Genomic DNA, 26,586 nt, shown 5'->3' on the forward strand with positions numbered 1-26,586 from the left:
TAATGGCGCATAGCATGGCAACCTGTTTGACATAATAAAATTATATAATTTTTAAGTATCATAATTTAAGTACGTACAGTTTTATAAAACCATACGTCTATTACTGTAATAGTGTAAGTAATTTAAGTGTAAATCCCTAGTACCGAACATTTTTCGTAATTATAATACCTTCTTAACTCCGTTTAAATTACACTGCTTGGATGAACTTGCATTAACAAAACGGAGAAAGATTACAAATAACACATTAATCGTTTTAAAGTTTAATGTATGTATGTCGGGTATGCGAGCATTATAAAACTTATTAGTGAAAGCATTGCTGTTTTTACAAATTCGCAATCATGATTTGCGGTGACGACTTACATCTATAGATAAGAGTATAGATATGAGTCTAATACTTCTAGTGGTATGTACATTTCACATGGTCTGTACATATACAGTCACTGCAATGCTGTAAAACCAAGCGTAACCGAGTTTTTGATAGGGGGGGACGGGGACGGATAGGAGCTGCAGCATACAGAGCGTGTGTACCAACTTCTTCCGATATACTCTCTCTATGTTGAAACATCGGGTGAAATCAGAGCGCTCCCCGACCACCGAGCAGAAACTCAGTTACGCTTGCTTTCGGTAAATTTCAGTCTGCTGCAGGGACTGTATACAGACCATAATTTCAGCATTTACTTACAAACATCTTTGGATGTATGTACCGGTATTCGCCAGCAATTTGTTTGTGGTCCTGTGCAAAACAGTCTCAACAAAAAAGTATAGCTACTCAATATTTGAAGTTTGCAGTACTTGCCTGTAATTGTAAGTTACACGATGATGTCAATCGTGATTGCGAATTGTAAAAACAGCAATGCTTTCACTAATCGTAATAAGTTTTTATAATGCGCGCATAATGCGCGCATATTTTATTCTATAGATATAGATACATGATGGCTTACACAAGGAAAATTTTATCGAAATAACCAAATAGAAACCAATTAAAATAATTCATTTTTAAGTTTCAAATTTCAAATCATTTCATTCCAAATCAAATTCATTTCAAATCATTTCAAAAACGGCCTAAAGTCGTTTGAATTTCAACCCTACATGATGCATCCACTACTTGTATAATTATTGTAGTTAATCACAATGCGTCTATGGTTCTTTTTACAGCGTTACAACACATATAAATTATGTTAAATTTCAATATAGATATATTATACTTATCATTTTGTATTGTAAGATAAGCTGATTAGCTGACTCTGATAACATACGAAGTTACGAACGCAGAAATACTATTTGCCCGATATGACTCATCGTCTTACGTATTTTGAATCGGCTGTATGTCATTTGCTGGCTCACTGCGAGCGAGACGGTCACGGAAGCGCATTCACCAGTTGGGAAAGCTGCGAAGCCCAAAGGTTTACCGTTCAGGAGGTACAATACTTGCTTCATTTACATACTGGTATAATATCTATATTTTTCAAGTGTGAAACTGTTTGTGCCATTTAATTGCTGAGTAATTTGTAATAATTTGTTATTTGTTGGATTGCTTACTTTTTCGTCAAGAAGCTAGACGCTAGACGGAAGGTTGCTTGACGGATAAGGTTAATTTCGCCACTCCTCGAATCGTAACTGCAGGTAAGTTGAAGTGTAATCTACTTTCATTACGAGTATCGTATTGTGGTTTATCGTATTGTGGTTTAGCAGACTGTAAATTTACTATCATTTTTGAATTTTTCGATGGAATACAAGTACTTCGTACCGTAATTCTTGTTCATTTTAGACATTCTTAAGTGAATCTCTTATTAAATTTGAGCAGTTGGCAATCGTATTCCTCCAGGAAAATGTCGTGGATATCAAAAGCATTTGGTGGGGGAAAAAAGAAGGATGACCCAGTGACGCCTCAGGATGCCATTCAAAGGCTTCGCGAAACCGAGGAAATGCTAACCAAGAAATCAGATTTTCTTGAAAACAAGGTTCAACAAGAAATTTCCTTAGCGAAAAAGCACGGAACCAAGAATAAGCGAGGTAGGCGAATAAAAATACTTGACGTCATTATCAGGGGCTAAAAGCAGCTGATTTTTTTAGCAGCAATTGCTGCCTTGAAGCGGAAGAAGCGATATGAGAAGCAGCTGCAACAAATTGATGGCACCCTTTCTACCATTGAGTTCCAGAGGGAAGCCCTTGAAAATGCCAACACGAATACGGAAGTTTTGAAGATTATGGGGGTCGCGGCCAAAGCCTTGAAATCAGCACACCAGAACATGTACGTGGGTGTTTATAGAACTGCGGCCGTAGTTGTTTCCTTGTTTCGGCCGGTTAATCATAACTGGATAAACAGGGAAATTTTCCTTCACGCTGTTTCCAGAGCAAAACAGTCGTTTTTACAGTGTATGGTGAATGTTGTTTATAACATTAATATTTTGAATTTTCTATTTTGCCATAATAATTTGAATGACTTGAAAAATCTTTGCTCAGTTTTTTAACATCTTGTATTTTTTTTAATGGTAAACGGTACCGCATGCTTATAAAGTTTCGGCCCATTTGCTTCAGGTTTAAATGTAATCTGCCACATTTTTACAGTTTTTTTAGGAAAAAGGAGTTAAAATAGCGTGTCTGATACAAATGTTTAATTGTTATGGCTGACAATGTACGAGTTGAGGTTAAGTGGTTAGCGGCGGACAGCGTAAACCGTCACACTTGGATGAGTATTGCAGAATGATGTTACAACTTGTAAATATTTGCATGTCAAGGAGAAAATGAATCACTTTAACGTCGTCACACGGATGAACACTTTCGGGCATAATTTGTGATTTTGGCCATTTGTTTCGCTGCAGGGATGTGGATCAGGTGCATGATCTTATGGACGAAGTCGCCGAACAGCAGGAGATTGCCAACGAAATTTCGGAAGCCATATCGCATCCGGTTGGTTTCGGGAACGATGTTGATGAGGTAAGCAAAGAAAAAGAGATTAAGAATAAGAAAGCGGTTCCGTTCAATTGGCTGATCCGCGTTTACATTAATTAATATAATTCAGGCTGAGCTGGAGGCGGAATTGGAAGAACTTGAACAAGAAGAACTCGATAAACAGTTGCTGGATGTCACGCCCGCCACCAAAGATTCACTTCCGGCTGTCCCCACGTCCGAACCGGCTGCTGCAAGTAAGTGCTTCTGCACGATTCGTTGAATATTTCCGGACCTTTTTATTTGGAAGTGGTTGTTTATTATTAGACATTATTATGATTTTTTTATTTGATTGGCATTTAATATTTTCAGTAAAACTTGTAAGGCGATGAGCTTTAATCCGATCTACTTTTATCTCTGTAAACGTTGTAGGTCGTGCTCGGGCTCCCGCTCGTCCCACGAAAGTGGCCGACCACGAGGATGATGATATGAAAGAATTGGCACAATGGGCTAGCTAAACGCTTTCTGCTAAATCAGTCCTTTTTTCCTTTTTATGGATATTAATTTTGGCTTTTTGCTGATTGTCGTAGTTTTGTCGTATTTTGGTTCATGACAGACCGTTTATCACGTCTTGCATTATTCCCGCTGCTCCGTTATCATGGACGACAACTGCTTTAATTATTACGTGATTTTGAAATCGTGTTGAACAACCTGCATACTATATGCAGCTGACCTTGTTGAGTGGCCGCTGTTCTAAACAGGTTTATTGCTTTGCTTTTATTTTTGCTTGCAGGTTGTAACGAACGTTAATGCAATACATGGTTTTCTTTTGCTTTGTCATTTCGGGAATTCAGACGGTGTTTGTGATCCGATTCCAAAGAGTAAAAAACAGTTTATATGTGTAAACGCATTAAGTAATGATAAGTTTGAACTTCAATACTAACCATAAGGGCAAGTTAATTTTTTCGCGAGTAGTAGCAGAAAAACAGTTCATGATCTCCATCATGCAGTTTATAGCCGTACGGTGTGCTGCCTTTCAGTTCGCAGGTGGAAAACCAATGATTTTCGCAGTCCAGATGGATGTAGTGCATTTCCGCGTTCATCCCAAACACTTCCTGGCACACTCCGCGTTTCGGCATCAAAATGAAGCTGCGCTCCACCGGCAGGAACATGGGCTTAAATGGACTGGAGTCATCACGACAGCAGTACTTGTAAATTGTGTTGTGATTGTATTTGCCATCAGGAAGCGTGCCGACCGCGAAGTTTTTGTTGTAGTAATCATCGTCATCATGTTCATATGTGCCTTCGCTGAATCCAAACGGACAAGGACTTTTCTTGGATTTGTAGATGCAGTACGAGCCCATTGGCCATTCACTGCGCGGGGCGTTTGGATCATTGAATTCCTTCATGCAGAAATCAAGGGCAACATCGTTGGCCCAGACTTGACTGGAAGTGCGGGAGGCAAATCCCGGTGACCTGAAAACATACGAATCGGCATTATTCTGCGGTCAGTTTCATAATTTTAATCAACCAAACGCACCAGCTGTTATCAGGAGTATTCACGTTTGCCGTGTCATGGAATCGTTTTCCGTACAGCCAGTCAAATTGGCACTCTTCGTTGGTCTTGAGTAAACCGTAGTAACCCGTTGGCCAGTGCTTCGGCGCCGGGATTTCTCTCATCAGTTCGTGCAGCGCCTGTTCCGCTCCAAGCCACGTTGGATACTTCTCCAGACCGTATGTAATAGCCTGCTTCAAATTAGCCATCGTGTCTGTACTGCGTACACCCGGACAGATTTGATCGGCCGAGCGCGGCAAATACTTGGCATCCATAAATGACTCGAGGCTGCGCAAACGCAGACTGACCGGTTCCGGGAACGTTTCCGTCCCGGAGGTGAAGTTTAGCGTGTTGCCGTAGGCATGGAATTCCTGAATGTACTCCCTTGCGGACTTCTTAGCGGCTAAGGTCACACGGGCGGTGAACAGCTGAAACCAGCCGGCTTCGTAGAAGATGCTTCCGGTGTAGTCGGTCTGCATGGCCCGGATCAGCTCCACCGTATCCACTTCGGAGTGTTCATAGTCTTTGGTACCGACCGTGAGACCGACGATAGCGTGGGTGCCCCATTGTTTGAAAAAGCGGAACAAGTCGTCGTCGGTTTGGCGAGTTGCTAGCCGGCAGAGGGCCGCGGTGAAGTACTCGTCCAGTTCGATTTCGAGAAGGTCACGGTCACTCTTGAAACCGCTTTCCCCGAAGACGCAGACTGCTTTCTTGAATAAGATGCTCTTATTGCGCTGCTCCAAGAGTTCGACGGCACGCTCGAACCCCAGACTAACGCCTCCCGTGTGAGTCAAGAGTTCTGGACCCTGTAACAGATCAGATACATTAATCATTACGTCGCACGCGGACGTTAGATTGTGGAGTGTGCCGCTATAATAATGACCAATAATCGTTCTTAAAGCCAGCCAAATCACTTTACGAATTTTATTTTATTTGAATTAAACTTATTGTTAAAAAAGCTAAATTACTGATTTACTGCTAAATATCAGTCTGACTATTTTACGGTTGCCGTATGTGCATGCGTAACCGGATGTAAAATTAATATCGTTTAATTGTACGTATTTTTTTAAAGTCGTACCACCCCAGTTCCTTCCAGATTAAGGCTTGTGCTGAAGGAGTCAACATAATCCCGGCTGTCCAGAATCAGACTCTCCTCGACCGTTCGCGAGCATACCGTTCCGACCGGCACACAGTTGGCCTGATCGGGACAGTCGGAATTTGGGTTGCCCTGGTTGGTGGTTTTGAGCACCTTCACCGTTCGCTTCAGCCCGGGATCCATGCCGCCCTTCCCCAGATCCCCTCCATGGGGATTACCCTGGACCAGATCATAGGCGGTGCCCAGGAAGACACCGCCACGGTTGTGATTCTGAGGATGGATGACTTTGGACAGGATGCGGGATTCGATTTCCAAGCCTTCCGGTTCGGTTAGATGTTTCGGTAGGCGTTTGGCTACCGCACTGGTCATCAGCAATGCAGCGGAAAGAAGTAATACTTTGTAAAACAACATGTCTGGATTGTGGGATAATGGTGTTGGACTGCTCAAACTGCTGAGCGATGACCAAGCGGTTAGGAAAATTGCAACGCTTCCTTAAAATGAATGCAGCATCGCTTCATTAATATTGGTCACTGTGACAGCTTGTTTGTGCACGAGGTGCATAATATAATCGAACAAGCGCAGTTTACGGTCATTCTTTATTTTTAATAACGTTGTTCTAAATCCCTGTTGTTTATTTATCAGTTTTTCTTTCTAGTTAATTTGTATATAACATTATCATGCCAAAGAAATCTTATATCTGTATAACGACAGCGATAGTTTATCAAAAATCGCACTTTTGCTATCGACAATTTGCAGCCGGAAATTTTTGCTTTGTTGTGGAAATGATAAGTGCGTATCGCACAAATACAATTATACTGTACCTACTCGTACGTCACGGTTCTCTATATAATATTACTTTAAAACTCTAGCAGATAAGACGGTTAAGAAATCAGGGCTGTTACAAATTAATTTTTAAAAAAGCTGAACAATGTATCACATCTACCGGTGCAAAGTTACAAACACGCATACATAAGCTAGCTTGATGTTGGTACCAGAAACCGGGCATGGTACCGCAATACACGTCTTTATACTCTTTTTTTGGAATGTACTACCAGTACCTACCCTACTCTTTTTTGAATGTCCGCATTTTCAGAGACATACATGAACTTGACTTTGTTTTTGTTCTAGTACTTTAATTTTGTACTCCTAAAATGCTCCCGGCATATAAAGCGGGCGACAAATGAGGGTTCTCGTTTTACCTACCATCTAGATGCAGATTCCCCGGAAACCCATGGTCACTCGCTGACCTGACTGAGTTACAGTACTAACATTTATGTACACCGTAAAGTGTGTAATTCTTTTGCAATAAAAACTGTGTCTCTGGTAGTAACTCTGAACCTACATCAATTCATCCATACTGGGCTAAAAAAGGCTTGTGCAAATGCTACGTATCTATAACTTATGTATAACACAATACATAAGTGCAGTTGTGCACAGGCACGTATAGTCGTATACTATATTATTTTTTAGGGTATATATATTTATATATATGATAGTTTTGGGATCCACATTTATCAGCGGTAATGGTATATAATTATAATGAAATATTGACCTCAAACGGATCAGTGCGCAACATTGACTTGCGTGCTGTAATCGACCTTCTGTAACCGACCGCTGTAATCGCTTTGCACAGGGTGCAGCTGGTTGTAAAGGATAGCGTAGCGCAAAACAGCCGAGCTCCTCTTCCCTTTCTTGGCACACCCTCACGCCCAACATCGAACTTGTGATTAATTCGGTTTAACATTTTGGTTACGCTCCAGTAGGCCATCCAACTTCCTGAGCATATCCTGCACCTCCTGCCGATCGTAATCCGTAATGGGCGGGGCTTTCTCAAAGGTGTCCTGCATCTTAGCGTTGATGGCGCTGGTGTACGGCCCCTCCATCACCGGCGGAGCCAACTGATGGTTGGCGCCGGTGGCCGTATTGAGTGTCGTTCCGCGGTCACCCGCAATGAGGTCCGGATGCTGATCCACATGGGAACTGACGGGCGGGAGGCTAGAGAGGTCTTTGTTCACGGTAATTCCCGAGTCGGTCCTTATATCACTGATTAGGCCACGCCGGTTCATTCTGCAAAGTGCGTTCCACGCACGCTATTTGATCCTGCAATGGAATAATGGCTGCGGTTCAGTATAAGTGCGAATTACGCGGCAGCTGAGGTTAAAATAACGCCTTTCGAAAGGGCATCACATGTACTAGAAGTAGGTAATTGTATGACGGGGAATATCCGGGACATAATTACGGCACATTAACAATAATAAACCCCGCCTAAAATACGGTCATTGGACGTCCTACACATCTGCCCGGGCTTGCTGTCGCTAGCGCAATGTAACTGGAAAAAAGATTCCGTACCGTTGTTAGAAAGGAAATGTTGTGATTATTTCTTAGAATCTCCTGTCCTACTGCTCTTTTCCCCGCCAGAAATAATTAATTTCCAAAAGGTCAATCACATTTAACATGGAAAACCTCCTAGTATGCGTAGACGATTAAGGGCTTCTTTCGCGTTCGCTGATTTTACACTTAAAATGACGTTTATGAGTAGTCGCACATTGTCATCAATTAAAAGATTAGGACCAAATTGCGTATTTCATCACTTAACAGTCAGGTAAACCTATGGATTTTTTAGAAATTTACTCACCCATCGCCTGCGGTACAGTACGCAGGAACGTCACTTCCACGATCACATAGCAACTTTTTATTGATGTCTGTGCTAGTCAGTACATTATCCTCTCTCCTCGCAAAAACAATGAGCAAAACAGAAGACTCCTCTCAAAACATCCTCAAACATATGCCTGTCTTCGTATATATTTTGCTCAGAGTTTACAAACAAAAAGAGGACAGTTACAAAATGGGGCAAATCTAATTTTAAAACTTAATTTAAGTAACTGAGCAAAATATGTACAAAATATTGCGCCAAGCTTCGATGTTGTGGGTAATTAGATTTAATTAGATTGTATCAATTGTATTACAAATTTAATTTGAATAGTTTGCGCATGACTCTAATTTTGTGGTAGCTATATTAAGGAAATCAAAATAATTCTTGAAGTTTAAAATTTAAAAAATGTTGATAACTTTTTTGACAATTTCACACTTCGTATGAATGAATTAAACTTTATAAATGTCAGAAATCACGGAGTGGTATTGAATGACGTTGTTAGTTATAATAATTTACAAACCACTGTCCATCACTGTCATTTTAATTTTAATAACTAATACACACATACCATACACATTGGTGCGCATGCCATCCCTGCTGTCTAAAGGTCAACGCAACTTGTCAACAGTGGCAATATCGCCGGGGAGTGGGCTGTACGTTCGTTCGTAGTTCTTACTTAACGAACGTTGTCTATAAACATTCGCACGGCACAAATGATTTATGAAACGCCTCTGCCATTAGCCTGCAAACTGCACAGGTTGTTTGCGATGTCCTACATAGTAAATATTGGGATTTTTTATATTTTAATTAGTGTTAACGATCGGCAAACATAAATACATATAGGAGAAGTGTATATTTTATAAATCGTGAAAGACAGAGTATATTTCACTGGTAGAAGTATGCAGACATATTTATGCAACTGAAAATGTGCGATACAAGTATAGTCTATGAATTTGCGGAATTACATTTACGAATGAAATTATCAATGTTTATTCCATATTATTATAATTTACGAAATATATACATGTAACGAGCCAACTTTACGCGCGTTGTAGCATACTGCATGTAAAGAGTATATATTGTAGCGTGCACATTATGAGTTAAAAAACACAGGAGCAGGATTTTGGGTAAATAAAAAAGATTTGCAGTGCACATAGGATCATTGTCGGCAACGAGATAGTTAATGGGTTCTGCTGTGCAGTACTATCAACAAAATTCCCTTAGCGAGGGTCCGTGAAGAAATTGTAACCTACTGTACTGAATACAGGGTTTCATTTTACTTATTATAAAAATTCAGTATTTGACTGCTGACTGGTGAGTGCTAAAATGTCCTTATTTTTATAGTCATTTTAAATCGTTAACAAATATGTAACAAACGGTGAACTGATCCCAGGATGACGTCAATGCGGCGTGTATTGACAGATAGCCCGCTGTGCGAGAACTCAGCGCTAGGGGCTTACTTAATGTCAATGTGCATGATAGTCCGGCACACATGCCCCGTAAACCTTGTGCTTTAACCAAAAAATTGTCCTCATCACCCTATCACTCGACACATTCCCGATTCCTGAAAAGCGGAACAACAAACGAGCTGATCTGTTTTATCACAAGGATACACAAAGATGAGTTGTAGTTCCATGAGTAATTAGTAACAACGGATTTTACCAAGTACATTCAATGTATACGCAGGCAATTTTTGGCACTTTACGCATACATGGACACTTTGAAATAAAATGGAATGACATAAAGCTAGGTGTGAGCTGTATAATGCATAGAAAGTTTTACTGTACCGGTGTTTGCAACTGAGTTTTTATTTGTAATTTCATATACATGTTAAATTTGTTAATGTTTCGCATACTCTATTTGTATACTCGCACGCATTCAAGTAGGGACATTTTTATGAGACGTAGAATTAAACAAAAATTCCCAAACAAAGCCAAACACAAAACCTAATAAAAAAGTCTAACCTAACCTAACCTAACCTAATGAAAAGGAAAAAGCGATCAAAACGACACTGTATAATCAAAGGTGATAAGGTGGTGGACTTTCCCACTACTGAAACACGAAGTACAGAGCTACGAGTATATGCTTAAAAGCGCTGCTGTTTCGTGTTACGTAACGTACACGCAGAAATAAAACTGCAAGGCGTCTGACATGGCTGTAATTTGCCAGTAGAATCAATATTCAATGTAGTTTAGGTAAAACAACAGTACTGGATTACCTTTTTCAATTACCAAGAGAAATTGTTGTTATTCTCTTTTTGTCAACAAGGTCAGCGGGGTCTCTTTCATATCGTTCTTATACCAAGCAGCTGGCTGACGAAGGTGTGCCGGTAATTATGGTTAGTCTATTGCATCGTAATCACAAGATGATAACTCCATTACATTCTTCCATTTTGATGGATCAGCCATGCTTGTTACAAGAATTAAAAACATCTAATGAAAAACACCGTAGTGTGTTATTGTTGACTTCTTTATGATTGTGCTTAAAGCTGCATTAAACAGGGATGGGCCGGATGTGTAAAACTACGCGCTTGGTGTGTAACACTGATCATGCATTTTTCATCAAGAAACAACGTAGGTATTCGATAATGCCCTGAATGTGCAAATTCTGATCCATATTTAAAATTTAAGGACAAAACATGTCATGGTTTCCCTTTATCAGATAAAATATGTATCATGTTTACATCGTAACCTTTATGGTGGAAGACGAAAACATGGCATTATTACAGAATTAAACGTCTGACCATTAGTTCTGAATGGTACGCACTACAGATCTATCTATCGCTGGCTCCGGCGTGTCTACCGCGACATTGTGGCTTATTTAATAAAACAAGCATCAACGCATGACCGTATTCCGGTCAGAGCTATTCTGGTCCCCAACGAGAACGACTCAGACTTTGAGAAGCGTTGAGACCGGATACGCATGTACAGGCAGGATTTCATCACCTAATCATACACAACACAAACCACAAAACCGCAGTGCACATGGCGATGTTTACGGGAACTTAGAACATTAACGGCCCGATTTATCCCGTCAATTAGCTTCGTTATTATGGACAATCTCCTGTGCAATCATTGGTACATAAACGCAAATCACTGTTAAGAGCGCAAAATACATCCGTGCGTCAAGTGGTGTATTTGAGGAAAACGCCTGAGGGAACGCACAAATTAAAGCTGGAAAGGGAAAGTATAAAACTCTAGATAGTAACGGCACCTTTTTTAGAAACAATAATGATGTCATATAGTACTACGAAACGATTTTTCGGTACAGTACATCTAACAGGAGTTTTTGGGATTCAGTATTTTTACCGCTCTTTTCGAGAGAAGTTAGCTGAGAATTTCGTGTCTCGCTTACAGAGTCATCGGTAGCGAAATGCATACATATTATTCTAGAATAAAACCGTAAACCGTGCAATCAATTATTTCCACAAATAATTACCACGCAGTAGCGTTATTCTCACGGTGCACACTTTCCTGAAATGGCATGAAAAACAAGCGTAGTCAACAGCACCATTTAATACTCGTATGCATTTATGTGTAGAATGACCGGGAAATCGGCGCATTCATATAGTGCTTATCGATTCTTCGGTGTAAAAATTCCCATCAATGTCACAGCCTGATACATTCCCCCGAATGGGCGAACTCGCCACTGGCGCGATTATAGGCCATAATAGCCGCACGCCCGCTACTGCATTATAAACTTCCAGGGAACAATTTCATATTTTTCCCACTGCTGTTGCTGTCGCTTTTATATAAGAATCATCATTTATTCATATTGCTTCCCTCGTGTTTCATCCCTTTAACCAAATAGGCCATTTCACACGGATGGTGTGTATTTACGATCAAGTCAACAGATTTTGTTTCAGCGCCCGCTAAGAGCGATTTTCTATTACGCTGGCCGCTCGCCAAGAACACCGTCCTGTGGGGACGAGAGTCGACAGTCTGTGTTAGGCCCAGCTAAATAATGATATCCGACAGGCTGAAGCGGCAGTAATGATCTGTTCCGGTTTAAATGCCGGCTGCAGCGGAAATGAGAAAATGTTTTTTCCCAGTGTGTGTTTGCGGCCGGGGCACATGCTGATTTAATTATCCGTCGGCTTGCGTCTTGGTACGGTTTCTTGACATTGACAATGGCACGGGGTCTTCCGATACGCGCGTACTGTAGTGGGAAATGGTGGCATCAAACCGCCGTAATTAATTAGAAGGACAAAGCCCACGTCAGCGCGTAGCCTGCTACGTGCTGTTGGCGCGCGCGTAATCAACACACCGTGTGCATTTAATGGACTGAATCCGCTAATCCCATCGCGAGGTTTTTTCCAGCTAACTGCACATTCTTCATCAAACCGTACTGATTTAATCAAGAGCATCGTTCATGATGCTTTGATTAGGCGATGATGAAGAGATTAGGCTGAAGAGTGCAACACTCGCGAGCACGCGCTGTCGTGACCGTAATTAAAGCGTGTTCCTAAATCTGTAAATCCCTTTTCGGGAAAGCACTCGCCGCGATGCTAACAAAACGTGCAAATGAGGACTCTTACGCAACAACGTTTTCTTTGACACAAAAAACTAGCTTTTTTTTAAAAAATCCAACATTTTGCTGGACGAAAAACCCGGGCCTGTTTCAAAATGGCTTTTTAACATTAATAAATTTTGAAAATTTTTTCCAACACGCACATTATTTTTTTTCTTGTTCTCGATGTGTTAATATTGACCGCTGTGTTTGCTCATGTTTCTTAAACATCAATTGAAAAGGATGCATACAAACGAGAAGTGACGGTACAATTCTTTTCTAGCTGAATGGATTACGTCTGTATTAGCCATCACGGAAATCCAGGCACATCGAATGTCACTAGGAAACCCGGTATAATTATTGGGAAAACTCGATTGCATAGCGTCGCCGAGGGAAATTTCCCGCACTGAGTTTACCGCGTAAAGAGAGCGCCGGGCATCCACAGCGACAAGTAATATCCATCATAATTTACATTTCCGGATGACAGAACTACCTGTCATCCTGGGACCGTTCGGGCTCACTGCGCCGAACACATTGGGACACATGCACAGTGCAGGAAGAGAGAGTGAGAGAGAAAAAACACATATGCACATTGATCTGGCTAGTTGCACATGAGGAAGTAGTTCAAGGCCAAAGCACACACATACGGCGCACGAATACCCAATGACTAGGAACGGAATTATGTTACTCATTGTACCGGGCTGCCGTTTCCTCACGGGTGAACTTTATCTAAGCGGACATGCTGTGTCTACAGGGACAGCGTGTTGAGAGATTTAAACATGAAGATGATCGGGAAAAGTTGGGTGCCGGCGTTTGATTTGTGTAATAAATTTTCGGAAGTGTGCGGTTGTGAGTAAATATTTTGTACCGACTTGTGACAGTTAGTGGAATGTAAAGAGCCTGTACCAATAATTCTGCTAACCTACAGAGTACAGACTGACTGTGTAAGGGGTATTGCGCGATGAAATCATGCTGACGTTCAATTACTGTATGCTAATGCAAATCAGGAATGCACTTCAGTGAATATTGCAAGCAGATCGACTGAATCTAAGAAATATGACGTTACGGTTTTTCCGTTGAATTTTAATTAGCTAGATTTCAATACTATATATTAAACACCAAATTAACAATTTTACTTATAATCACGTCCACTTCATGAAATTACGAATGTCAGTCTGTGACCTTGTCGAATAGCTGGGATGTTTTGTAACTTTCTGTTTTTTACATCTTGTAATTTTGTGGGCTTATTAGGCTGCTTTGCTGTGTCGACCTGCTTCAGGCAATACAGGAGCAACTTTTTGAAGTAACATATACGCAAATTACTTAGGTCTGCATAAAACTATAGCCCTGTGGCATTCTTTGTTTTGCATATCTGAAATCATATATGTATGCATACTCATCCGCCAAGAAAATGCAATTACACCGCATAGAATGCACGAATGATCAGATTTCAGGTTACACAAACCCAGATTGTTGTTGTTGCCGTACTGTGACCTATTTTGACCAGATAGATTTATGTAGTTTAATTCGCAGGATTTGCTTTCCAGCACTTTCCATCCCATCAGCCTGACACGAATTTATCGCGGGATGCATTAGCGGCATGCACAGCGCGCTCCTAACCTGGCAGTGTGTGTATCTGTGTGGACTGTGGAGATTGCAAGGCGATTTATTATCTTAGCTACTTACGATTAAAGGTGATCGATTTTTTTTTATCCGCGTTAGGCTTAACTGTCAGTGGCAGTAGTACAGTCATGCCGCTCCCAGTATGCAAGCACGAGTGCGCGTGACCCTTAAGGGTTTTGTGGAAAACTGTTGGGATTGTTGCTCATGCATACAGTCCAAGTGTTGACATTGGCTTTTTAATAAATGGGGACATGAATGTTAGAATATTTATTTTATAATGTTCTACATATTGCTCATCTTTGTCTACTGTGCCGAAACGTGATGAGAATCCATCTTGTCGACCTGCTTAGTTGAAATCTCATTAGTACGCATCAAACACTGGATATGACTGACATCCAGTCTGTACTATTTCGCAAAACTAGAACAAAACAGCAGCGATGTCCGAGTAATAAAAAAAAACTTATAAATGTATTTCTACATGCTACTTTTATTATTTCTGTAAATTTTCGCTGAGTTTACCGGTATAAATTTCAAATATCAAAGTTGCGATAGCTGTAAACCGTTTAGTTCAGTAAACACATCCATGCCAATTACGGTGAAATAAACCCATAACGTCAGCAAAATAGTTTGCGTAACCTTTCTAAGGTTACCTGTTTCCCAAAAAACTACGCAAAAAAGACATAATTTTCCGCAGCTAATTACTAGAATAGTTTGATCAGGTTTATCAGCAGCGTCTATTCCCAAAATTTAATGTGTATGTACGCATGGAACGGTCGATTTCGCCGCTACACAGACGCTCAGCTGCCGGGATCAACGTCACACTACAGAACTACTGTATACCGTCATCTGCGGTATGTACGTGCACGGGACTAAACGAATGGGCGGAAGCGGTGATTTGGTTGGGTAGCCGGCTGCATACAGCCGCCGGCACATACATACACACGCAAGGGCATACTCGCGGCCTGCATGATCCCCTCATTTAATTTCCGGATGAAAACGCTTCACACACATGCTACCGTGCCGCACGCGGTGATCTTTATAAAAGCCGATTGCATGCGCATCACTTGGACATTTTCAAACTCTCGAGCGAACGACACTACCCGGCTTTTTTCTTTCCAGAGCTGATAAACTGCAAGTTCGTTAAGATTTACATAAACTGGTCTGTTAACCGTTTTGTATGGATGTGCGTTTCGGCGCATTAGTGAAAATATTTTGGTCAGATTCCTATATAAACATTAAGAGTCCGTCTGGGTCCATTTTTGTGTTTGTGTGTTTTTAAGGCGAAGGCCATTCGGGCAGATCGAGACGGGCCGCGCTAATTATAGCATCCCCGTCAGCATTGGACTATTCCATCAAGTGGACACTGTTAAGATAACGAGAGGTAGGGTTTTTCGATTCAATTTGGGTTATGTTGAGGATTACTGGCAGTTTGTTTTCCCAGGCACTGCATATAAATATCGGTCTGCTTGTCAGTTGATAATTTTCTGTCTCTTCGATTTGACCGCTGCAATAATAAAATTATTATTTGGTTATATTTTTCTTTCAGCATCTACAGCCTAATTTGTGTTTATTTTTTGTGTATAAGTGCGAAACTTAGATCTTTCATTCTTAATTAAGCCTTTTTATCGTGATATGGTCGGGGAGCGCAGCGGTGCGCATGCTTTCCCAAGAATGCAGCGGTGCGTAATTGAATTTGCGGCATTGTAGCAAACTTTTGCGTGCTTCCATGCCTTTTACATAATATCGTTGACCTGCATGCAGTTCCCATAATTAAATTATAAATCATCAAATCAAATTATACTCCAACCGGTATAGTGTACAAACCATTTGCGTTGGCGCATTTATGCATACCGGAAATCTGTGGAATTCATTTAGTGGAGTTCTGTGTGAATGTGTATGCGGTAATCATCTCGCTAACTGCTAATGCACACGCAATATACTTGAAAATATGGGTTAAGTGCCGGTTTTCATCTGGTGGGTGTTTTCTAACCTGAAAAAGCGATTGATCATGTAACTTGTGCATATTTCTTCCTAAGGGGAATTTGATGAACCGGCGCTCTGTGCAGCGTACTCGAGATAATTATTCCGAATTTACGGGAACACGTTCTTCCAATCAGTTGTGTAAATATAGATTTCTACGTGTGTACGCTGCTGTGATTAGCTAAGGAACCGAAAACATTTGTGCGAAAGTAGACGAGAATACAAAAAAATTGTATTATTGTACTGTATACGCACAGCATGTTTCCGGCAATGCTACTGTTCCAGGTCCAATTTAAACAAAATAACTCAGACGCGCAGAATTAAACTGCTTTTTTGCTCTCATTCCGATTTTTTAGTATTAATGATAAATTTATTTTAGCGCAATGATAATTTTTACTACTTTGGTTACTGAAAAGTTGAACTTGATTCATCTAAGCTGATAGTTTTAATGTGTCTTCTGAAGCCAAAATGCCGACAATGAGTTCACGTGCCAAATGACGCGCGCAGTTATTCATCCGTGCTACTTGTACAGCACAATGAATTCTTGATGAGGGTACAAGTGTAATTCCATACCCCTGGTGAATCACACAATGTCATACACACACCGCGCGTTCCTACTCATTTATAATGCATGTTCGCTGCTATTTTCAAATCCTTTGCGTGCAATGTGTCCCGGCGCCTGTACAATACGGAAACACATTAGAGTGGTGTATATCAACATATAAAAATGACACCTAATTTCAGGCACACTATGGCAATAATCCCTGAAAGTGAACGCCAGCATTTGGCCCAGTTATACGACTTCGGTCACCGTCCTCGTCACCGTACCGCCAGCACATCGTCCAACAGTCCGGACAGCACGGGGTCATCGCGGGACTCATCGGAAACCCGCTACAAACAGATCCGCAAACAATCCTCCCCCGCCTATTTGTCGGCCGGCAGCAGCCATTATCCGGCCACCGCCAAGAGCACACCCTCCCCAGTCCGTTCACCGGTCTCCCTGACCTCTTCCAACGGCCACCATCGTCGCTCCCAGTCGGTACGGGTGCCGGGCGGACGCTATAAAGCAAATAAACCGGCGCCGCTCAATCTCGACCTCCTGTCGCTGGATGCCGCCCTGACCCGGCCGCGAGCCAGTTCGACGTTCGTCGACAAAGGTCAAGACGATGCCGCGGGCCTGTACCGGCTGCGCAATTTCGAAGTGACCTCCAAGGGCGTGGTCAATCGCGGCGATTCATACCGGGCCAAGAGTTACAGTTCCCTGAACACGCCGGTCCACAATGGAACGTTTATGGAATTCCCCCGGGGTGAGCGGCTGTCGGTGTCCAGTGCGTATTCCACCGGGGAGACAAGTCTAAGCGGAGAGACCAATTCACCGCAGAATCCTCGCTATAGGGTGTTGATGTTGGGCGCGCCAGGTGTGGGAAAGTCAGCATTGACTAATCAGTTTTTGACGTCCGAATACATGAATGCCTACGAGACATCGTTTACGGGTAAGTGAAGCGGTTGTGCGGTAATATGCCGGTAATAGCGATATCGCATCAGCGACAAGTTTTGAGTCACCAGCTCATTATATGCCTGATTTTTAATTACTGTAGTTAGTACACCAGATGAATGTTCCATTAGTCATGTAACATCGCAAAGAATCCAGTTACAATTTGCGCATTCAAATCGTTAATCTTGCAAAGCTACGGTAATTCTATAACTTTTCAGGCGCCTTTACTGTGCATAAATGTATATGCATTTGAAAAGGGCAATTTTTGTTGGATGCACTAACGATTTTTCGGAATCAGTTTAGCTAGTTCAGATCGTACCATTTGTAACGAGATGCAGAAAAAGGAGAGTAGTAAAATGTAACAAGAAACGCAAAACACTGCTGTAGTCTGCATCCAGTACACTGTGGACAATAGAGTTTTGTGCGGCAGATTTTCTGATCGCAGCATGTTAAAAGTGCGCTGCAGTTCTTTAGTTTAAATTATCATAGTTTTTAAATCAAACTGCAATCAGAATGCAGTAAATAAATTTCTGCATAAAGCCCAATAGAGTCAAAAAAGGCACGTAGCGCTAACTATTTTTACGAAATAATATGCATTAAGCTGGCATATTTGGCCCGTCAATGACCATTAGCCAGCAAACTAGCGCACTGACGTAAATCGATAATTCTTTCCTCAAGGAAAATCAAGACCATTTTAGTTGAAATTTGTCAAGGAATTGAAATTCATTTTTCTCGGTCCCTCTCATGGCTTCTTTGACCGGCAAACTTTTTCTCCTGAGCGGAGCTGTCCATCATAGTGCGCTTCATTTCTAAGCCCAGCCGGCAAGTTTTGATAGTTGTTTGACGTCATCATTTTGGAAACCGAATCTCGGGCCGTCGCAATGCATCTGCAGCACGTACGGCTTAATAATTTTTGCTCGTTTCTTCCATTAATTGTAGGGTCATCTTCGTTGGATAGGCATGAAGTATTCTTAGCCGCCATAGACAGATTTTTTGTTTAGTTTTCTTCCGCTGCTGACGTCATGGCATAATTAATGTTTCGCATGGTCTGATATAAGTGTGTCAGGCTGCATATGTTTGCACAATTTCCTTCCCAATATACACTTTTACGCTAGCATAAGAGCGCCATGCTTCGTCTCGCTCTTACGAAGCAGGGCATCGCACTGTAAACGATAGTATAAACAGAATTATTGTCCCATAAATTATTGCCTAATTGGTTTACGATAATTAGGCTAATCACTGGGCAGAATTCCATACGAAACTCTGGGTGTTGTACAGCCAAAAAACATTGCATTTACGCAATACCATACACAACCATCAGTTTTCTCATTTCAGCCCGTTATATGATTCTTGGTAATAAATTTATTATTATGTAATATTAATGGTAACAAATTGTGGGGCAGCGATGTAATGACATGTGGGATGCGTGCGACTGGAGTAGAAAAGTTAATTCACAGATTCCTCATGTTGAACTTTTTACGCAAATGTGTGCCATTAGACTGCATTGACCTTTCTTCAGTAGATGACGAAATGACCACAGAGAAATCCGTCTCCGTCTTACTGGATGCCGTGGAATCTGAATTGGATTTCATAGATCCGGACCCAACCGCATCTTATGTAAGTGCATTGGATCATCTTGTTCAAAAGGTATATATTACGATAAGAATTCGATCAACGAGACTCTCAGTGCACAGAAAAGCAAATGGAAAACTTACCCAACACTACACGTAGGCAGAGAGCTGGGACATACCGGAAGTTAGTTGTAACAGTCCATATTTGACTTTTGAGGAGCACCACTCCTGCAGTGCCCTCGAAGAAAAACTTTGGTTGGAAAAATCATTACTTCCAGGAAATATTTTTACTGGGTTGAATGATTTTCACTTAAGAATGCATAATTTAAATTAATTATATTTTTGTACAGCAGACAACTGGCACTTGTGCACTATCATTTTCTTGAAAAAAAAATCATTAATTAAAGTTACCGTCATTTAATTATATTTTATTGATTTGTTTGAATTTTGGCAAAGTGAGTCCGTTACAAATGCGCAAAAACGCGCAACATCCACATTAATTCTTCAGTTGCCACAACATTTATTTGGATACACTCGGCACGGCAGATATGATGTAAGCACAAACCCAATATAAATTTTTTCCCCGCTGGTTTTATTGAGCTTCCGATTAAATAGCTGGTAGCTTGGGACGGTAGGTGTCATAAGCTGCTGCACCATATAAGGTTTCTATTACACGCCAGCGAAAAACACAAACAACCGCGAAATGATACACCGGTTTCCGGTAAACTGCCATCAAACACCGCAGCAACGTGTTACGCGCGTCATCCCGGCGCCGTGATCCAGGGAAGCGGCGTAAGCGTAATGCTTGAAAATGCCAGGCGCCTGTTGTGTACAGTACAGTATTGTGTTAAAGCACGGTGTACCGCTTATTGTTTGGTTAATACTCCGCGCAATCTACATGGAAAATGTCATGGATAAGAATCCACTGGGAGAAATCCATGCCACTTGAGCAGATGACAGCTTATATATGCGGTCACCAAGGACGTCTTCAATCGATTATGTTAGACGCTTATAATCAACTGCCGGTTGTTATCGCACTAGATCATTTCAAAATGAACGATACAAAACGACCATTGTGCACAATCTTCACCCAAACAGCTCAGCATTTGTCCCCGTGAATAAGAGATTTTAAACTCTTTTTGTGACCTTGTGGGTTTCTCAGCACTACATCCGCAACTCAGTGTCAATGCAGGGGAATATTTTCATGAACCAAGTTCAATCGGAACTTCTTGTTAAAGCCAGCGATCATCCCGATTTTTGCAGTCTGGAAAGCCGGCACTGGGAATTGTTAGGCCTTTTAAGTAAAGCCTTTTCTTGGCATTAAAACCAAATAGAACGCTATACCGATAAAAAAGCCTGGCCCGGTGAAATGACAGTTGACAGTTACTGTTCGCGGGCGCTGACCCATGCTGTGGATGATATAAAAGCGAATTACGTCATACACTCCCTGTCATCGTTAGCGGGAATTATTACTGACAAAGCCTCCCAGCACAACGCGCATTCAGCATGGGTTAGCGGGAATGAAGAGAAAATGATAAATTTCTCTGAGTCTTTTATATGCAGCAAGAGTGTGGTCTGAGGTCTTACGGCGATTTTGTTTTGATGGTGTATTGTTGCAGATGGATGATAAACTGTGGGAATCCAACCCGGTGGACGCCCACGTTATCGTGTACAGTGTGGCCGATCGATCGTCCTTCGAAAAGGCTATTGATATCCTGTTTGAGCTGAAGCAGTCCGAAGTAACCAAGCATCAGGCCATTATTCTCGTCGGCAACAAATCCGATTTGGTCCGTGCACGAATCGTTTCCAAAGACGGTACGTGCAGTGTATATTACAACAATCACGTATATTCTATAGGCTGCAGGGTTTAACTGACGTCGTAAACGGTTGATTTATCCACAATTCCTATGACTATACGGCACACAATTAATGCTTACATAAGTGCTAAGGGACCACTTTATAACTATGATATTCCACATTGAGCTAAGATTATACAACTTTGATAGTTGATAATCTGCTGTAATAAAGCGGAATAATTATTCATATCTGTATGTTTAAATGCTTTTATAAAAAGAGTTAGGACAAGGTTGTTATGCAACCTTATTCAGATAACCACCCGGAAATGGCGTTCCGGTATATTAGTGTTTTTGGAATTTATTCCATAACAGCTTAGTCGGTATTGTGTTTCCATCTATATTTCATTACATCATTTTGACACTTGATCGTAATGCCACATTTGTAAGAGGAACAATAGCTTGACCTTTCGTTTGGACGCCGCAGTAGCGGGTGCGCTTGTTCATTAAATGATCGGGACTAACATCGCTAATAAAACTCCGCAGGCTGCTAATCAGCTTATGTAACTCTGACGTACATATCCAAAGTGCAGTTTTGCAATGCACCACCGAATTGCGCTTAACCATACAAAAAGCACTACAAGGATTACAATGAAAAATGGGGATTAACTGCAGGGCGTTTAATGTGAATCTGATTTTACAGAGGGCAAGTCCATCGCAGCGTCCTACGACTGCAAATTCACCGAGACTTCTGCCGGACTCAATCATCAAGTCGATGAACTATTGGTGGGGATTCTCTCGCAGATCCGCCTGAAGGAGAAGCAGTCGGCCAAGAAGAACAAGAACCGGAAAGTGTTGAAGTACAAAGGCCGCGCCAAGGAGAAACGCTCGCTAACCAGCAGCTACGAGAAAGCCATGGGTTTGCTATCGAAGCTGCTTTCGCGGAACAGTCTTTCCAAATCCTGTGGAAATCTCCATGTGCTATAAATTATTGATGTGGCATCGACTCTCCGAGACACCGCGGGCCTGGTTTTGTCCCGAGGGGAAACGGACAGGACGATAAATTTCGACAAAATGTTCTCTATTACTCTTTGTAAATGACCACATTTATTCAGTGGTGTAAAGCGTCGGGATGGAAGGATGGAGGGAGAAACGTCAACAGAACACGGCATGGCAAGCACATGGCCGCTTGGCACTCGGCAACGTTTGTGTGCAAGTTCAAAAAACTCGCACACACAGAGACACACGGATATAGATCCGGTTTGCGGCGGCAATCGCGCGCGGGGACCAATCACACATCACGGAAATGTCATGAGCTACAAAACTCCTGGACTTATGGGTATATTAATGGCACTGGCAATTAACCAACCGACGACGCATGTTATCCATGATGTACAATCACGTTCGCACGCCAGCTACTCGTCTCATTATCGCCTTTCGGCCAGAGCGAACAAAACCGCAAAGAACTCTTGGCTTTATTTTTAGCTAAAACCACTGTGCGTGTGTGTGTTGTTTTTTTGTTGGCACAAGCCGTTGGGATGAAAGTGAGATGGGCAGATAAAGATAAATTGATACGTATTGAATTTTTGGAATTGTTGTTTCTGGTTTGAGTTGACGACCGACGACGCTCAAGGCTGACAAACGGCTGAGGTTCGGACTTTTTGGCTGGTGTGTGTGTTTCCGTCACAGAACCGATATTTTTATGCTTGTACATACTAACTTAAATAATTTTGAATGGGTTGGCTTGGGTGAGTTACTGACCGGAAGTGTGCTTCTCTTTTGCGCGGCTCAAAAGGCCATGTGTATTTTGTACATATGTCAAGATCATCGCCAAATTGGCTATTTTACGTTTGTACGCTCGCTTGTCTTCTGTCAACAAACTGTTCATCGGATACTGCTCCATTAGTGAAATTAATACACCAAATTCTCCAGCAACTCGGCGTTTTTGGCGTTAGGTTATCCATATTTGTAGTTGCATTTCCGCTAGTTCGGAATGTTATGGAGAATTTCTCAGCTGGCGGACGAAGTATTTTTCCGGACAAGGCGCGAAAACAGCCATAGTTGATAAGTGAAACTGAACACGCTACAATTACGTTTGCCGTGATATACTCACACATCCGTACACACTCGTAAAACACCAAATTGACCTTTAAATTAATAGTGTAATGCATTTCGTGCAGCGCATTCGATCCAATAAAAGCCTCTTATGTAAAAAATTCTTACTCACGATTTTCCCAATACAGATAGGTAAAGTATTTTGGCTCGTATTCTTCTACATAGAATGCGCATTTGAATGACCAATACAGAGCGTACGCTACATGGAGCACACATCTCGTGACAACCGAAACATCTATCACGGCAGGGAACCAACGGAACCAATCCCAAAAACGCATAAAGCAACTTTGCCGCACCTCGTCGTTTCAGACAAAAACGTCATTCTTTTTCAATAATGTAGGCCAAGCGTGAGAATGTGGGATGGATTGTTCTGTGCAGATGATTACTAGGTTCGTAACCTTTGCCACAACATCACATGCGGTGGCAGGTCGGTTGATTGAATGGGTGTGCCCATTCGGGTGACTGCCGATCGGCATATAGTATGATTAGCAACTACTGTATCATTCAGTATCAGAAGTTTTCCATAAATCCTTCGGCTCCGTGTGCAGCATGGTATTCTAAACCTAAGAATCTAAGAAACCTAAGAAAATTCTGCCAGAAGCACAAGAACGCTGGAAACTATAACAAAGAAAACGGTGTGCATGTGCACTGCACAGTGGTAGTTAGTAGGAGTATTAAACAGGGCTCCAGTTTTTAATACATAATGTATATATAGTAGTGGTTTTGGACCCGATTCCGGCGGTTTTATTGATGAATGCTGCACCTTGTTCAATACCGCATAAGGTTATTCTGGCTGCGATCAATTGGGGATGAGTTTCCCACGCGGATACTCTGTCCGATATAAAATGTTCTCAAATATCCTGATGTTTTATACTGTTTTATGAGCGTTAACCACCCACGAGATCAAGAGTACTACAGCAGCAACATGTAGCAAATACGAAAGAATAATTCACGTGATGGATCTGATGCAGACGACGCATTAAATGCTATTTGTATAAACTGTAAATAATGTAACAGGACTCGGTCCACCAAAATTGTTGTAATATCTACATATATGAATAACAGTTACCTGCGTAGGCTGACGAACATGAAAACTCTGAAAACTGTATTGAACTACGTATAAATATGAAATGGAGCGTAAGATGAAGTCTTCTACCGGCTAATGTAATATGTGAAATTTTGGTCGTATAGCTGCTGTACAGATAGTGCTTCAATTCCTCAACGTGTTCTACGCAAACATGTGTTAAACATCGACATGAAAACCAATATTAGTCTGGGTTGTGCAAAAAACAATTCAGCTGGTGAAAATGACTGTTCGAAGCGAAATCCCAAATCCTCCAGTCTGTGTGCCGCCGGTTTATTGTATGTTCTGCAGCTTGCAGGAGAATACGTATCCATGTCACCAGGTGGAACCGAAAAAAACACGCACTCAATGTTGCTGTCCATATGGGCAGCTATACTGACGATACATAACTTATATTTTGCTGGTGAATATGCGTACGACCGGACTCGGGATCGTGACAGAAACGGGAGTCGATTGGAATTTTTTGAGATACTGGAGGGAACTTTTCGCTCATCCGTGTTATTAGCGGGACCGTTAAGTGCACTGTTGTGCTTATGTAAAATCGGAAAAATTCAGCAGTTAATTCAATTGTTAAAAGGAGGAAATTTCACCCTGAAGCGATGCAGATCGATCGTCCGGTTTACGGAAATAGTCTGTCTTATTTGGGGACTGTGCTGCTGTTTAGGTGTGGTGTACAGTGTACTGCACACTTTTTACCTCTTGTACATGCCAAATAATCCAGAAGAGGTTGAAACTTGGTTTGTCTTTGCAAAGAAAACGATAGCTGGCGAACCCGACCATCCTGCTTTAGGAGACGTGATACGTATGACCTTTGGAAAATTACTATGCACGCTACAGCTATTAGCGCCGCAAATGATCATTCTGCTTGGTATAATTATGCTAGCATGTTTATGGAAAAAGCTGAATGCTGACCTTTCTCAAATCACAACAGAAACACCAACAGAGCAGTTACGCCTCATAAATAAACAATACCGGGATAGCCATCGTATTCTGCACGTGCTAAATGAAGCGTTTTCGATGATAATTTTGGTGAATTGTGCAGTAGAATTGCTGATCAACGTCGCAATTGTGGCTTATTTATTACGCATCGGTGAAAGCCGTCAAGACGACAGCATCCAAAGAATTGTTTTTGAAGCAATCGGGGCGGGTAATATGATCTTTAGAATTTCGGCATCGATTTTTTGTGATGAACAGGTATGTGTTCCCTCTTTTTCATTCGGTATTCAGAGCTGTATATATACTAGTAAAAGTTCCTGAAAATCAACCGGGATGCAGTAGCTAAGTTTTATAAGACAATACAGTGCGATCTTGTAAGCTGCTTTTAGTGAGTTCTCAACTACAGAGTAAACTCGTGTTATTTACCGAGGATAATTCCATGTTTGCGTACGTACATGTACAGTAACATACTCCAGATAAATCTTAAATGCATAAATATGACCTGCATCCATTTATTTATGTGTAGATTTATTTATATGATTTGTGCCCAGTTAATTCTCTTTCACTGTAATGTACTGTCTATATTAAAGTGGAATTAAATATCTGTTGACGTTAAGGCAAAAGCAATGCGAGATCGTATCAAAGAAAACCTCCTCTTCGTGGACAACAAGAACAAGGAAAGGGTCGATTACACAAAGGAATTTTGCAACGAAATAGCCAACAACGATAATGCGCTCTCTAGCGCTGGCTGCTTTTTGCTGAATAAAGAATATGTTGTCAAAGTATGTCCCACATAACTTAACGATTGTGCAGTACAAAATACTGCTATAAACTACCAATGATCTATGCTGATTTCAGTGCTGTGGATTGCTGCTGACGTATTTTCTGTTGGTGTACCAGGCATGGGAAGGAAAGCACGACAATGCGGAATTATCGAAATTAATTCTTAACAGCACTGCTGTTCTTCAAGAAAAAATAGATAACTTAATACGGCATGCACCAGTACATTGATTTATTTTCGTAAACTTTTTGGTGGCCATGTTACGGTATCACCAATTTAAAGTCTTGCAGAATATGACGAGCACTATTCTTCGCTCTGAATGTATTCAGTGCAACTTATTACAACTGAAACCAATATGTCGAATTTCTCGACGAATATATATATCATTTCGAAATCAAACCATACGCTCCTGACGTACCGGAAGTATGTACGGTTAAACACCTTACGCATACAACAATTTTCACAAACTTGCTTGAGAACGTTAACGAGCAGGTAAATAAATATTC

The 26,586-nt window shown here is 41.4% G+C and overlaps 4 protein-coding genes across 8 annotated transcripts; 3 read left to right on the top strand and 1 right to left on the bottom strand.

Moving 5' to 3' along the window:
* Nucleotides 1-1,354: 1,354 nt before the first annotated feature.
* Nucleotides 1,355-3,797, top strand: LOC129591910 (charged multivesicular body protein 4b-like). Of its 2 annotated transcripts, none has more exons than XM_055487784.1 (6): nt 1,355-1,623; nt 1,805-2,013; nt 2,074-2,251; nt 2,823-2,937; nt 3,023-3,146; nt 3,322-3,797. In XM_055487784.1, exons 2-6 carry the CDS (start codon nt 1,830-1,832, stop codon nt 3,405-3,407), a joined length of 687 nt encoding a protein of 228 aa, XP_055343759.1. In that variant the 5' UTR covers nt 1,355-1,623; nt 1,805-1,829; the 3' UTR covers nt 3,408-3,797. The 2 variants fall into 2 exon arrangements, with proteins under 2 accessions (XP_055343759.1, XP_055343760.1); XM_055487785.1 differs by having other exon boundaries at nt 1,356-1,623; nt 1,826-2,013.
* On the bottom strand, nt 3,772-6,139 carry LOC129591909 (uncharacterized). Its single transcript, XM_055487783.1, has 3 exons — nt 5,523-6,139; nt 4,430-5,250; nt 3,772-4,365 (listed from the first exon to the last, which is right to left on the bottom strand). The coding sequence occupies exons 1-3, from the start codon at nt 5,949-5,951 to the stop codon at nt 3,846-3,848; spliced, it is 1,770 nt and encodes a 589-aa protein (XP_055343758.1). The 5' UTR covers nt 5,952-6,139; the 3' UTR covers nt 3,772-3,845.
* Nucleotides 6,140-15,322: 9,183 nt separating this feature from the next.
* LOC129591877 (GTP-binding protein RAD-like) lies at nt 15,323-23,088 on the top strand. 4 transcript variants are annotated; one of them, XM_055487729.1, is made up of 6 exons: nt 15,323-15,460; nt 15,606-15,706; nt 17,050-17,798; nt 19,320-19,417; nt 20,991-21,186; nt 21,868-23,088. In XM_055487729.1, the coding sequence occupies exons 3-6, from the start codon at nt 17,057-17,059 to the stop codon at nt 22,149-22,151; spliced, it is 1,320 nt and encodes a 439-aa protein (XP_055343704.1). In that variant the 5' UTR covers nt 15,323-15,460; nt 15,606-15,706; nt 17,050-17,056; the 3' UTR covers nt 22,152-23,088. The 4 variants fall into 4 exon arrangements, with proteins under 4 accessions (XP_055343704.1, XP_055343703.1, XP_055343702.1 ...); XM_055487728.1 differs by having other exon boundaries at nt 15,332-15,706; XM_055487727.1 differs by lacking the exons at nt 15,323-15,460; nt 15,606-15,706 and adding an exon at nt 15,852-16,004 and having other exon boundaries at nt 19,323-19,417.
* Nucleotides 23,089-24,996: 1,908 nt separating this feature from the next.
* Nucleotides 24,997-26,310, top strand: LOC129591866 (uncharacterized). Its single transcript, XM_055487713.1, has 3 exons — nt 24,997-25,557; nt 25,917-26,081; nt 26,158-26,310. The coding sequence occupies exons 1-3, from the start codon at nt 25,069-25,071 to the stop codon at nt 26,308-26,310; spliced, it is 807 nt and encodes a 268-aa protein (XP_055343688.1). The 5' UTR covers nt 24,997-25,068.
* Nucleotides 26,311-26,586: the final 276 nt, after the last annotated feature.

This window comes from Paramacrobiotus metropolitanus, unplaced genomic scaffold (genome assembly GCF_019649055.1).
Source record: "Paramacrobiotus metropolitanus isolate TYO unplaced genomic scaffold, Prichtersi_v1.0 Parri_scaffold0000049, whole genome shotgun sequence".
Taxonomy (NCBI): Eukaryota; Metazoa; Tardigrada; class Eutardigrada; order Parachela; family Macrobiotidae; genus Paramacrobiotus; species Paramacrobiotus metropolitanus.

Excerpts from the sequence above, each read along its gene's own strand:
- LOC129591910 (XM_055487784.1), top strand. The coding sequence starts at position 1,830 with ATGTCGTGGATATCAAAAGCATTTGGTGGGGGAAAAAAGAAGGATGAC. Across the intron at positions 2,252-2,822 it reads AAATCAGCACACCAGAACAT|GGATGTGGATCAGGTGCATG; the intron begins GTACGTGGGTGT and ends GTTTCGCTGCAG. Across the intron at positions 3,147-3,321 it reads GTCCGAACCGGCTGCTGCAA|GTCGTGCTCGGGCTCCCGCT; the intron begins GTAAGTGCTTCT and ends TAAACGTTGTAG.
- LOC129591909 (XM_055487783.1), bottom strand. The coding sequence starts at position 5,951 with ATGTTGTTTTACAAAGTATTACTTCTTTCCGCTGCATTGCTGATGACC. Across the intron at positions 5,251-5,522 it reads ATCTGGAAGGAACTGGGGTG|GGTCCAGAACTCTTGACTCA; the intron begins GTACGACTTTAA and ends GATCTGTTACAG. Across the intron at positions 4,366-4,429 it reads AATACTCCTGATAACAGCTG|GTCACCGGGATTTGCCTCCC; the intron begins GTGCGTTTGGTT and ends GTATGTTTTCAG.
- LOC129591877 (XM_055487726.1), top strand. The coding sequence starts at position 15,958 with ATGGTCGGGGAGCGCAGCGGTGCGCATGCTTTCCCAAGAATGCAGCG. Across the intron at positions 16,005-17,049 it reads GCTTTCCCAAGAATGCAGCG|GCACACTATGGCAATAATCC; the intron begins GTGCGTAATTGA and ends ACCTAATTTCAG. Across the intron at positions 21,187-21,867 it reads ACGAATCGTTTCCAAAGACG|AGGGCAAGTCCATCGCAGCG; the intron begins GTACGTGCAGTG and ends CTGATTTTACAG.
- LOC129591866 (XM_055487713.1), top strand. The coding sequence starts at position 25,069 with ATGCCAAATAATCCAGAAGAGGTTGAAACTTGGTTTGTCTTTGCAAAG. Across the intron at positions 25,558-25,916 it reads CGATTTTTTGTGATGAACAG|GCAAAAGCAATGCGAGATCG; the intron begins GTATGTGTTCCC and ends GTTGACGTTAAG. Across the intron at positions 26,082-26,157 it reads ATAAAGAATATGTTGTCAAA|TGCTGTGGATTGCTGCTGAC; the intron begins GTATGTCCCACA and ends TGCTGATTTCAG.